The sequence below is a fragment of the Schistocerca nitens genome, chromosome 6, assembly GCF_023898315.1.
Source record: "Schistocerca nitens isolate TAMUIC-IGC-003100 chromosome 6, iqSchNite1.1, whole genome shotgun sequence".
Taxonomy (NCBI): Eukaryota; Metazoa; Arthropoda; class Insecta; order Orthoptera; family Acrididae; genus Schistocerca; species Schistocerca nitens.
In genome coordinates this window covers 478,587,728-478,601,795 of record NC_064619.1, presented here as the reverse complement: position 1 = coordinate 478,601,795, position 14,068 = coordinate 478,587,728, and the positions used below count along the sequence as shown (strand labels likewise).

The 14,068-nt window shown below is 41.0% G+C and overlaps 1 protein-coding gene across 1 annotated transcript in view; it reads left to right on the top strand.

The window, feature by feature from the left end:
• Nucleotides 1-14,068, top strand: part of LOC126262728 (neuroguidin-A) — a 74,474-nt gene that overhangs the window by 32,930 nt on the left and 27,476 nt on the right. Inside the window, exon 6 of the mRNA XM_049959531.1 lies at nt 6,928-7,105. Within this exon, the coding sequence (XP_049815488.1) occupies nt 6,928-7,105 (178 nt within the window). The remainder of the gene's footprint in view (nt 1-6,927; nt 7,106-14,068) is intronic.

Here is a 14,068-nt window from a genome sequence, read left to right as displayed (position 1 = left end):
CCTCAGATTTAGTTGTAAGTTGGCACAGTGGATAGGCCTTGAAAAACTGAACACAGATCAATTGAGAAAACAGGAAGAAGTTGTGTGGGACTGTGAAAAAATAAGCAAAATATACAAACTGAGTAGTTCAAGGGAAGATAGTCAACATCAAGGATACTGAGAACGCAGGAGCACCGTGGTCTCGTGGTAACGTTTGCAGCTGTGGAGCGAAAGGTCCTTGGTTCAAATCTTCCATCGAGTGAAAAGTTTAATTTTTTATTTTCAGTTTATGTGACAAACTCTTATGTTTTCATCACTTTTTTGGGAGTGATTATCACATCCACAAGAAAACCTAAATCGGGCAAGGTAGAAGAAACTTTCTACCCATTCGCCAAGTGTACAAGTTAGGTGGATCGACAACATATTCCTGTCATGTGACGCGCATGCTGTCACCAGTGTCATATAGAATATATCAGATGTGTTTTCCTGTGGAGGAATCGGTTGACCTATGACATTGCAATCAAATGTTTTCGGTTCCCATTTGAGAGGCACGTCCTTTCGCCTACTAATTGCACGGTTTTGCGATGCGGTCGCAAAACACAGACACTAAACTTATTACAGTGAACAGAGACGTCAATGAACGAACGGACAGATAATGTTGTTGTTGTTGTTGTGGTCTTCAGTCCTGAGACTGGTTTGATGCAGCTCTCCATGCTACTCTATCCTGAGCAAGCTTCTTCATCTCCCAGCACCTACTGCAACCTACATCCTTCTGAATCTGCTTAGTGTATTCATCTCTTGGTCTCCCTATACGATTTTTACCCTCCACGCTGCCCTCCAATGCTAAATTTGTGATCCCTTGATGCCTCAAAACATGTCCTACCAACCGATCCCTTCTTCTAGTCAAGTTGTGCCACAAACGTCTCTTCTCCCCAATCCTATTCAATACCTCCTCATTAGTTACGTGATCTACCCACCTTATCTTCAGCATTCTTCTGTAGCACCACATTTCGAAAGCTTCTATTCTCTTCTTGTCCAAACTGGTTATCGTCCATGTTTCACTTCCATACATGGCTACACTCCATACAAATACTTTCAGAAACGACTTCCTGACACTTAAATCTATACTCGATGTTAACAAATTTCTCTTCTTCAGAAACGCTTTCCTTGCCATTGCCAGTCTACATTTTATATCCTCTCTACTTCGACCGTCATCAGTTATTTTACTCCCTAAATAGCAAAACTCCTTTACTACTTTAAGTGTCTCATTTCCTAATCTAATCCCCTCAGCATCACCTGATTTAATTTGGCTACATTCCATTATCCTCGTTTTGCTTTTGTTGATGTTCATCTTATATCCTCCTTTCAAGACACTGTCCATTCCGTTCAACTGCTCTTCCAAGTCCTTTGCTGTCTCTGACAGAATTACAATGTCATCGGCGAACCTCAAAGTTTTTACTTCTTCTCCATGAATTTTAATACCTACTCCGAATTTTTCTTTTGTTTCCTTTACTGCTTGCTCAATATACAGATTGAATAACATCGGGGAGAGGCTACAACCCTGTCTCACTCCTTTCCCAACCACTGCTTCCCTTTCATGCCCCTCGACTCTTATAACTGCCATCTGGTTTCTGTACAAATTGTAAATAGCCTTTCGCTCCCTGTATTTTACCCCTGCCACCTTCAGAATTTGAAAGAGAGTATTCCAGTTAACATTGTCAAAAGCTTTCTCTAAGTCTACAAATGCTAGAAACGTAGGTTTGCCTTTTCTTAATCTTTCTTCTAAGATAAGTCGTAAGGTTAGTATTGCCTCACATGATCCAACATTTTTACGGAATCCAAACTGATCTTCCCCGAGGTCCGCTTCTACCAGTTTTTCCATTCGTCTGTAAAGAATTCGCGTTAGTATTTGCAGCTGTGACTTATTAAACTGATAGTTCGGTAATTTTCACATCTGTCAACACCTGCTTTCTTTGGAATTGGAATTATTATATTCTTCTTGAAGTATGTGGGTATTTCGCCTGTCTCATACATCTTGCTCACCAGATGGTAGAGTTTTGTCATGACTGGCTCTCCCAAGGCCATCAGTAGTTCTAATGGAATGTTGTCTACTCCCGGGGCCTTGTTTCGACTCAGGTCTTTCAGTGCTCTGTCAAACTCTTCACGCAGTATCTTATCTCCCATTTCATCTTCATCTACATCCTCTTCCATTTCCATAATATTGTCCTCAAGTACATCGCCCTTGTACAAACCCTCTATATACTCCTTCCACCTTTCTGCCTTCCCTTCTTTGCTTAGAACTGGGTTGCCATCTGAGCTCTTGATATTCATACAAGTGGTTCTCTTCTCTCCAAAGGTCTCTCTAATTTTCCTGTAGGCAGTATCTATCTTACCCCTAGTGAGACAAGCCTCTACATCCTTACATTTGTCCTCTAGCCATCCCTGCTTAGCCATTTTGCACTTTCTGTCGATCTCATTTTTGAGACGTTTGTATTCCCTTTTGCCTGCTTCATTTACTGCATTTTTATATTTTCTCCTTTCATCAATTAAATTCAATATTTCTTCTGTTACCCAAGGATTTCTATTAGCCCTCGTCGTCTTACCTACTTGATCCTCTGCTGCCTTCACTACTTCATCCCTCAGAGCTACCCATTCTTCTTCTACTGTATTTCTTTCCCCCATTCCTGTCAATTGTTCCCTTATGCTCTCCCTGAAACTCTCTACAACCTCTGGTTCTTTCAGTTTATGCAGGTCCCATCTCCTTAAATTCCCACCTTTTTGCAGGTTCTTCAGTTTCAATCTGCAGTTCATAACCAATAGATTGTGGTCAGAATCCACATCTGCCCCTGGAAATGTCTTACAATTTAAAACCTGGTTCCTAAATCTCTGTCTTACCATTATATAATCTATCTGATACCTTTTAGTATCTCCAGGATTCTTCCAGGTATACTACCTTCTTTTATGATTCTTGAACCAAGTGTTAGCTATGATTAAGTAATGCTCCGTGCAAAATTCTACAAGGCGGCTTCCTCTTTCATTTCTTCCCCCCAATCCATATTCACCTACTATGTTTCCTTCTCTCCCTTTTCCTACTGACGAATTCCAGTCACCCATGACTATTAAATTTTCGTCTCCCTTCCCTACCTGAATAATTTCTTTTATCTCGTCATACATTTCATCAATTTCTTCATCATCTGCAGAGCTAGTTGGCATATAAACTTGTACTACTGTAGTAGGCATGGGCTTTGTGTCTATCTTGGCCACAATAATGCATTCACTATGCTGTTTGTAGTAGCTAACCCGCACTCCTATTTTTTTATTCATTATTAAACCTACTCCTGCATTACCCCTATTTGACTTTGTATTTATAACCCTGTAATCACCTGACCAAAAGTCTTGTTCCTCCTGCCACCGAACTTCACTAATTCCCACTATATCTAACTTAATCTGTCCATTTCCCTTTTTAAATTTTCTAACCTACCTGCCCGATTAAGGGATCTGACATTCCACGCTCCGATCCGTAGAATGCCAGTTTTCTTCCTCCTGATAACGCCGTCCTGCAAAAATAAAGAAAGTAAAATTTTTACTCGAGGGAAGACTTGAACCTAGGACCTCTCATTTAGCAGCTGCTCACGCTACCACGGGACCACGGCGCTCCTGAATTCACATTGTCCATGATGTTGCTTATGTGGCCCATGGACTACTCAGTTTGTATATTTTGCTTATTTTTTCACAGTTCCACACAACTTCTTCCTGTTTTCTCAATTGATCTGTGTTCAGTTTATCAAGGCCTATCCACTGTGCCAACTTATAACTAAATCTGAGGGGGGTGCGATGGGGAGGTTCCCTTGTAAGATAAGTCGTAAGGTCAGTATTGCCTCACGTGTTCCAACATTTCTACGGAATCCAAACTGGTCTTCCCCGAGGTCGGCTTCTATCAGTTTTTCCATTCATCTGTAAAGAATTTGCATTAGTATTTTGCAGCTGTTTCTTATTAAACTGATAGTTCGGTAATTTTCACATCTGTCAACACCTGCTTTCTTTGGGATTGGAATTATTATATTCTTCTTGAAGTCTGAGGGTATTTCGCCTGTCTCATACATCTTGCTCACTACACAGTAGAGTTTGTCAGGATTGGCTCTCCTTCACGCAGTATCGTATCTCCCATTTCTTCTTCATCTACATCCTCTTCCATTTCCATAATATTGTCCTGAAGGACATCGCCCATGTATAGACCCTCTATATACTCCTTCCACCTTTCTGCTTTCGCTTCTTTGCTTAGAACTGGGTTTCCATCTGAGCTCTTGATATTCATGCAAGTGGTTCTCTTTTCTCCACAGGTCTCTTTAATTTTCGTGTAGGCAGTATCTATCTTACCCCTCGTGAGATAAGCCTCTACATCCTTACACTTGTCCTCTAGCCATCCCTGCTTAGCCATTTTGCACTTCCTGTCGATCTCATTTTTGAGACGTTTGTATTCCTTTTTGCCTGCTTCATTTACTGCATTTTTATATTTTCTCCTTTCATCAATTAAGTTCAATATTTCTTTTGTTACCCATGGAGTTCTACTAGCCCTCGTCTTTTTACCTACTTGATCCTCTGCTGCCTTCACTACTTCATCCCTCAGAGCTACCCATTCTTCTTCTACTGTACTTCTTTCCCCCATTCCTGTCAATTGTTCCCTTATGCTCTCCCTGAAACTCTCTACAACCTCTGGTTCTTTCAGTTTATCCAGGTCCCATCTCCTTAAATTCCCACCTTTTTGCAGTTTCTTCAGTTTTAATCTACAGGTCATAACCAATAGATTGTGGTCAGAGTCCCCATCTGCCCCTGGAAATGTCTTACAATTTAAAACCTGGTTCCTAAATCTCTGTCTTACCATTATATAATCTATCTGATACCTTTTAGTATCTCCAGGGTTCTTCCATGTATACAACCTTCTTTCATGATTCTTGAACCGAGTGTTAGCTATGATTAAGTTATGCTCTGTGCAAAATTCTTCAAGGCGGCTTCCTCTTTCATTTCTTAGCCCCATTCCATGTTCACCTACTATGTTTCCTTCTCTCCCTTTTCCTACTCTCGAATTCCAGTCACCCATGACTATTAAATTTTCGTCTCCCTTCACTACCTGAATAATTTCTTTTATATCATCATACATTTCTTCAATTTCTTCATCATCTGCACAGCTAGTTGGCATATAAACTTGTACTACTGTAGTAGGCATGGGCTTTGTGTCTATCTTGGCCACAATAATGCGTTCACTATGCTGTTTGTAGTAGCTTATCCGCAAACCTATTTTTGTATTCATTATTAAACCTACTCCTGCATTACCCCTATTTGATTTTGTGTTTATAACCCTGTATTCACCTGACCAAAAGTCTTGTTCCTCCTGCCACCGAACTTCGCTAATTCCCTCTATATCTAACTTTAACCTATCCATTTCCCTTTTTAAATTTTCTAATCTACCTGCCCGGTTAAGGGATCTGACGTTCCACACTCCGATCCGTAGAACGCCAGTTCTCTTTTTCCTGATAACGACGTCCTCTTGAGTGGTCCCTGCCCAGAGATCCGAATGGGGGACTATTTTACCTCCGGAATATTTTACCCAAGAGGACGCCATCGTCATTTATCCATACAGTAAAGCTGCATGCCCTCGGGAAAAATTACGGCTGTAGTTTCCCCTTGCTTTCAGCCGTTCACAGTACCAGCACAGCAAGGCCGTTTTGGTTAATGTTGCAAGGCCAGGTCAGTCAATCATCCAAACTGTTGCCCCTGCAACTACTGTAAAGGCTGCTGCCCCTCTTCAGGAACCACACGTTTGTCTGGCCTCTCAACAGATACTCCTCCGTTGTGGTTGCACCTGCGGTACGGCCATCTGTATCGCTGAGGCACACAAGCCTCCCCACCAACGGCAAGGTCCATGGTTCATGGGGAACAACCTGAATACCAACAATTGTCAAAACATATAGGGGGCCAAGACTCCTATGTTCATAAAATTATATAGATGGTAAGAACCAGTTGGCAAATCTTTTGACAGATTCACTTGAGTTTTGTTTAATATGCTACATGTAGGAAGTCAAACAGTAATTTTTTGTGTTTTTATTTGATTGATTTTTTCCTTTTAGATGAAGTGTTGTAATAAAAGGAAAAATATTTGAGAGCTCACTGTAAATTGCTATTACATGGTCTTTTGAAATATTCTTGATTTTTGTGAGTACTCTGTGTAATTTGTTTTGTTATCAAATAGTTTTTATCCTGTGAATAAATAATTTGTAAATGAAACTGTGTTGTTTGAACTTAATACTTTTGTAATATTTCATGTGGAATTGCATGCCATCGTTGCAGTCTTAATTACATACTGCTGGTACGAAACTACACAACATCAAAGATTTCAACCTCCCCCCCTACAGTATAGCCGGCCGAAGTGGCCGTGCGGTTAAAGGCGCTGCAGTCTGGAACCGCAAGACCGCTACGGTCGCAGGTTCGAATCCTGCCTCGGGCATGGATGTTTGTGATGTCCTTAGGTTAGTTAGGTTTAAGTAGTTCTAAGTTCTAGAGGACTAATGACCTCAGAAGTTGAGTCCCATAGTGCTCAGAGCCATTTGAACCCCTACAGTATATGTTTATTTTTGTGGCAACCAATCGTACAGTGTAATTGAAAAATAATTTGTGTGTTTCCTTATCCATTTGTTTCAAAACACCCTCATTACATGTTGTACGAATGCCACACACAAGAAATGTCTTCATGGTAAAACCTGGATAAGCGAATACACCAACATCAATTTTTATGAGTTCTCTGCTCTTCCATAGTATAAGTATGTGCTATTTTTGGTTCAGTTATAATGAAACCAATCTTAATAATATAATTGTAAAAGTATGTGTCACCTCATTGTGATAACAAAATGTTTATTTTGGAATTTCTGAAATATATTGACACTTACAATTCAGATGGTGATGAGAGCAAGGCTGAAAAGCAGCAGAGAGTATTGGAACGGGCCAGGAAGCATGCACTACATAGCTCTGTGATGCAAGAGCTACGAGAAGAATATCTTGATACTCCTGCGGAGGTTTCACATGTCAGTTCAATGCAAGCTGTCCTCACTCGTCACAGGAAGGAGAAGGAAGAGTGAGTATTGCTTTGTAGGGTTAATAAAATAACAAAAGCTGTTTCATGCTTCGGGTTGCTTTTCTAAAGATAACACTTGCTTAAAAAAGAAAAGAAAATGGACAGTGATAATGGTCAAAGTAATTTTTATGACATGGGCAAACCATACTTTTCTCCATCTGTTACACTTGATTTTTGTTGAGAATTTAAGGAGTAAAGTTAATAGTTAAGTAAACAGTAGAGAAGCTGAGTTGTCAATAGGCGAGTGAGAGTACTGTATTAGCATCCCCCCCCCCCCCCCATATCTCTCTCTCTCTCTCTCTCTCTCTCTCTCTCTCTCTCTCTCTCTCTCACACACACACACACACACACACACACACACACACACACAAGCCCTGAGGGAGGATTTGTCCAAAAGGTAACTAAGTTCTATATCTTGTTTATGCGCCTATCGAGGACTCAGTACCTCAACTATTTAGTGAGTGGTTACCTTTACTTCTTAAATTATTTATTAGGGCTTTTTTCCCCATATTTGACTCCAAAGATTAGTCTCTTTAAGATTTGCTATATTTCTTCTTAATCATACCATTTAATATTTTTTATGTGAACATGGCTTCCCCCTTGCATTTTAGTTACAATGTTATTACACATTGTAAGAAATCATGACAGTTAGTGCTATTTTTGTTTAACAACTTGGAAACAGTCATACAAAGTGTTTTCCTGTAGTTGATCCTGAAAATGTGCTCCTTCTTCTACACTTAAAGACTTACAAAGAACTTTGTTGGGTCTGTGTGCAAAGAGTATACGTTTCTTGTATTTACAAAAATGTTTGTATAGGTGAAGACATGAATAAGGAAAACAGATAATTAATAATTAACATAAGGACATTCCAGAAGTAATGTCAGATCTGCATTAAGCCATTGAAAAAATGAAGAAAGGAAAGGCAACTGGGCATGGTGTTGAAGAGGGATGATTAATGCTGGAGAAAAAGTTAAGTGAAAGAAACTAGAAAAATTATTTACAGAATATTATCAGAAGGTAATTCCCCAGAACTTGAAAAATGATATAATTGATCCCTTCAGAAGAAAAGAGACAAATAAGATGTATTGTAGATCCATTGCCGTCCTCCCCATAAGGTAAAACTTATTCACCGAAACTATCAAAATCTGCATAGAATTTCATTTGATTTGAATCAGGCAAAGGAAAATGAGAATAAATTTCCACTTTCCTTCAAATTTGTAGATTTGTTTTGACGCAGTTTCAACAAAATCTATACTGATGGGTTTTTAGAAACAAAGCGTTGATGATCCAGCCTATGCTGGTATACTGTAGAATACATACGTAGTGTATTCACAAAGTTTCAAGACTGGTCTCGGAATAAAATGTATACTAAATATTTGTGTACGGTGAACTAAAAGTCTTCAAAATATAACCCTTGGGCATCAACATACCACTGCAGCAATTTTTCCATTGTTCGTAAACTCCCAGGAACTCTTCGCACAGAATGCTGTCAAGGGACCTTGTCGAAGCTGCCTGGACTGCTGGAATCGTATCGAATCCCTTCCGTTTCAGGTCTCTCTTGATTCAGGGGAACAAAAAGAAGCCACTGGGAGCTAGTTCAGGGTTGCAGGTTGGCTGCAGCAGTGCTGCCATGTTGAACTTGGGCAAAACTCCACCAGCATCAGGCGGTGTGAGAGAGGGCGCATTGTCATCGTGAAGAACTAAATCGTCTTTGATCTGTGGGCAGACACATTGGATCAATCCTTCTAACGGCGGTGCACTGCAGTGTAAAACTGACCTGTGACAGTCTGCCAGACAGGAACACACTTTCCCCAAATTTCCATCAGTTCAGCTTGTTGAAGGTATCCCAGTATGGTCATCATCTTGAAAATCCTCATTGCCATCTTGCGATCTTTGAACTTATTGTGTCACATAAAAATCATTGGACGCAACATGTCTTTTTCTTTGTAGACCTCTCGCATTATACCGGAAGTATCTCTAGTGGTTTTGTTCAGTTATGCACAGAATTTTATCGAATAACACTGCTTCAAATGACACTTCCATTATCCGATTTTTGAGGGGGGTCTGTGACACACACATGCCATTAGCGATCTGCTCACACTGACGACTCAGAGACAACTGCTGCTGGTATGGTCAGTTAGCTGACATACCCTACTACTCCATCCTGTTGGTGGAACCAGTCTGTGCACCCCACTTTCCGTATACACTGTACATGTCAGTGATACAGTTTTCATTGAACTTCTTCAAGATAGTGAGAAATTCAAAACTAAATGAGGAATCAAATAGGGTTTCCATATCCCTGAAACTCATCTTGGCAACCTTAATGGAAGTTGAGAGATCCTTGGAGCATTGATTTGAAGTACAAAAACATAAATGGAACATATCTGAACCTTACCCACCTTGCGAATGATATTGTACTGTCCGCATCTTGTGCAGATGAATTTCAGCATTGAAAGAAAGAACTTAATAGAACAAGCTTGAAAGTAAACCCGAAAAATCTTGTAGATTAAGACTACACTCAGGTGACAAAAGCCATGGGATACCTCCTAATATGATGTCAGACCTCCTTTTGCCCAACGTAGCGCAGTAGCTCGATGTGGCATAGACTCAACAAGTCCCCTTTAGAAATATGGAGTTGTCCATAATTGCAAAAGTGTTGCCAGTACAATATTTTATGCACAAACTGACCTCTAAATGTTGTCCCATAAATGTTTTATGAGATTCATATTGGACAGCATGTGTGGCCAGATAATTTGCGCAAATTACCCAGAATGTTCTTCAAACCAGTCACAAAGAATTGTAGCGTGGTAACATGGCGCATTGTCAGCCAAAAAATTCCATCATTCTCTGGGAACATAAAGTCCGTGAGTGGCTGCAAATGGTTTCCAAGCACTCTAACTTTACCAGAGGACCCAGTCCATTCCATATAAACACAGCTCATGCCATTATGGAGACATCACCAGCTTGCAAAGTGCCTTATCGACAACTTGCATCCATGGCTTCGTGGCGTCTGCGCCACACACAAACCCTATTAGCAGCTCTTACCAACTGAAATTGGGATTCATCTTACCAGGCCATGGCTTTCTAGACTGGGGTACAACTGACATAGTGAGGAGCTGAGGAGAGGCATTGCAGCCAATGTGCTGTTAGCAAGGGTACTTGCGATAGTCTTCTGCTGTTGTAGTCCATTGACACCAAATTTCGCTGCACTGTGCTAACTGATATGTTTGTTGTACAGCCCGCATTGATGTCTGTGGTTATTTCATTCGGTGTTGCTTGTCTGTTAGCGCTAACAACTCTATGCAAATGCTGTTGTTCTTGGTCATGGTGAGAGGTAATGCCTGAAATTTGTTACTCTCAGCACACTCTTGACACTGTGGATCTCAAATTCCATAAAGATATCTGAAATGGAGTGTCCCATGTGTTTAGCTCCAGCCACCATCCCGCATTCAGTGTGTGTTAATTCCTGTCATGCAGCCATAATCACATTCGACACTGCTTCATGTTAATCACCTGAGTACAAATGACAGCTCCACCAATGCACTACTCTTTTATACCAATGTCATCCGTATATATAGATATAAGTATCCCATGACTTTCGTCATCTTAGTATATAATAATAACCAGCTTAACAAAAAAAAAAATTATGTGCATTAACAGTGAAGCCATAGGCACAGTTGATGGGTTCTTGTATGTAAGGCAGTTGAACACAGCGATTGAATGGACAGCAAAAGAACTTACGAGAAAAGTGGCTTAGAAGTGAAATTCCAATGACTGAAAACGAAAGCTTACAATCGTGTGTATTGTCAATAACGACTTAAGGCAGAAATTCATGAACTTTAAATGTAAAGCACATTCAAAAACTGAGGGTTGCCCACTGAGCACGCCTATTTGGAATTATTAGGACAGACAGAAAAACAAACATGTAGACTGGAATGGAAGACATAATTATGACCATAATCAAACAATGGAATAATGACAATATTATGAAAAGGATAGAGTCACAAGGCCATACTGTGAGCAACTGTGCATGATGGGAGAAGCAACTTGGTTGGTGGGAGTAAGGAGGAGGGGGAGGGACAGCAGGGACATTAGCCACGAGGTAATGGGTGGAGTAGGGATGGACGAGGTTACTGTAAAGGTTCGGTGGTTGGCAGACTACCACTGTGGGAAGAAAAGTGAGTAGGATATTCCTCATTTCAGGGCACACTGACAGGTAGATGAACCCTGGTGAAGAATGTGATTCAGTTGCTCCAGTCCTGGATGGTACTGAGACACAAGAGGAATGGTCCTTTGTTGTTGGACATCGGAACTTTGGGAGGTGGTGGATGCCTTGGAAAGGAACAGATAAACCGAAGGGTGTCACAAATGCCTTCATAGACTGCAGTTACGCTCCCAAGCTTGTACAGAAACAGATCTCCCAAGCCTTATCCCCCCTCCCATCTAACCTCCCAACTACACCAACTGCCCTACCCTGTTCCCACCACATTCCTGTATGCTCCTAGCATCTATTTTGCACAGTTCACCTCTAGTTTTGGTCAATGACAATTATCAAGCCTAGGTGGCATGTGGTTTTGCGCCTTGACAAAAATTATCATACACAGTTATCATTGTAAGAAATTTTTTACATACTATGGTGGGCTTAAAAGAGCAAATTACAGTATAACCTCGCTTTTATGTTCCTGGAATTAACATTTTCTTACTGTTAACAGTAGTGTTTACGTGTATTACATGATTAAGTTTCTTGATACCAGGGCACCCTACTCAGCGGATTTGAACCGGTAAACGTGTTAAGGTTGGAACAAGTTGTGTTGTATCTCCCGCCACTGCCAAGCTGTATTTAGCGTGGTAGCTGATGGGAGTAACTAGTTTCATTTGAATGAAGGTATCATGACCAATCAACCATTTCCAAACTGCCTCTACTGCGCTAACCCAGTTTTGTGATTGCTGTGATCTTCGTGACACCTTTGTCGAACCATATTTAGCATGTTTCGGTGTATGGCCACTTGGAGCGCTAGTTGACACAGTCATTCACTTTGAGTTTCTCAAAGTTTTTAGTGTAGACACAGCGCTGGTTACATATTTTATTCATGCTGAGCAAAACTTGTTTCAAGAATTTATTCTCATTGTCAAGTGCACTATTTACATACGTATTTTTTGTGATGTTACACAAACAAACAAGTGAGTGATAGTTTGCGTGTGAGTGTGGTTTTGTGCGTAACTGATGAGGCACAGTAACTGATAACCTCAAAAAGATGACTACAGTGCAAGAGACACAGAATCACACATATTCAAACCCCAAACAAGAGGAAAAAGTTCTCGAAACGCGTAATGTTAAGCATGAAAAAATACCTAACTAGTGCTGTATTTCATTATTTAAATAATGAATGACAGCTGCAGGCTTTCAAAAATGTTGATTATGGCATATGTAATTGAGTCAAACATTCCTACTTCCCAGACAGTTGTCAGTTCCAGTTACATTGACGGTTTTTATTACACTACTGGCAATTAAAATTACTACACCAAGAAGAGAAATGCAGGTTATAAACGGGTATTCATTAGACAAATATATTATACTAGAACTGACATGTGATTACATTTTCACGCAATTTGGGTGCATAGATCCTGGGAAATCAGTCCCCAGAACAACCACCTCTGGCCATAACAATGGCCTTGATACGCCTGGGCATTGGGTCAAACAGAGCTTGGATGGCATGTACAGGTACAGCTGCCCATGCTGCTTCAACACGACACCACAGTTCATCAAGAGTAGTGACTGGCATACTGTGACGAGCCAGTTGCTCATTTTCAGTTGGTGAGAGATCTGGAGAATGTGCTGGCCAGGGCAGCAGTTGAACATTTTCTGTACCCAGAAAGGCCCGTACAGGACCTGCAACATGTGGTTGTGCATTATTCTGCTGAAATGTAGGGTTTCACAGGAATCGAATGAAGGGTAGAGCCACGGGTCGTAACACGTCTGAAATGTAACGTCCAGGGTTCAAAGTGACTGAGAAGTGTAACCAATGGCAGCCCATACCATCACACCGGGTGATACGCCAGTATGGTGAATACGTGCTTCCAATGTGCGTTCACCGCGATGTCGCCAAACACGGATGCGACCATCATGATGCTGTAAACCGAACCTGGATTCATCTGAAAAAATGACGTTTTTCCATTCGTGCACCCAGTTTCGTCGTTGAATACACCATCGAAAGGCGCTCGTCTGTGATGCAGCGTCAAGGGTAACCACAGCCATGGTCTCAGAGGTGATAGTCCATGCTGCTGCAAACGTCGTCGAACTGTTCGTGCAGATGGTTGTTGTCTTGCAAACATCCCCATCTGTTGACTCAGGGATCGAGATGTGGTTGCACGATCCGTTACAGCCATGCGGATAAGATGCCTGTCATCTCGACTGCTAGTGATGCGAGGCCGTTGGGATCCAGCATGGCGTTCCGTATTACCCTCCTGAACCCACCAATTCCATATTCAGCTAACAGTCATTGGATCTCGACAACGCGAGCAGCAATGTCACGATACGATAAACGGCAATATCAATAGGCTACAATCCAACCTTTATCAAAGTCAGAAACGTGATGGTACGCATTTCTCCTCCTTACATGAGGCATCACAATAACGTTTCACCAGGCAACGCTGGTCAACTGCTGTTTGTGTATGAGAAATCAGTTGGAAACTTTCCTCAAGTCAGCACGTTGTAGGTGTCGCCACTGGCACCAACCTTGTGTGAATGAATGCTCTGAAAAGCTAATCATTTGCATATCACAGCATCTTCTTCTTGTCGGTTAAATTTCACGTCTGTAGCATGTCATCTTCGTGGTGTGGCAATTTTAATGGCCAGTTGTGTAGATAATAAACAAGTCCCTGACAAGTCTTTTGGTGTCTGTTATGTATACATATCGTACATAAAGTACCAGGGGTATCCTGTACCAAACTTTTACAGCTTAA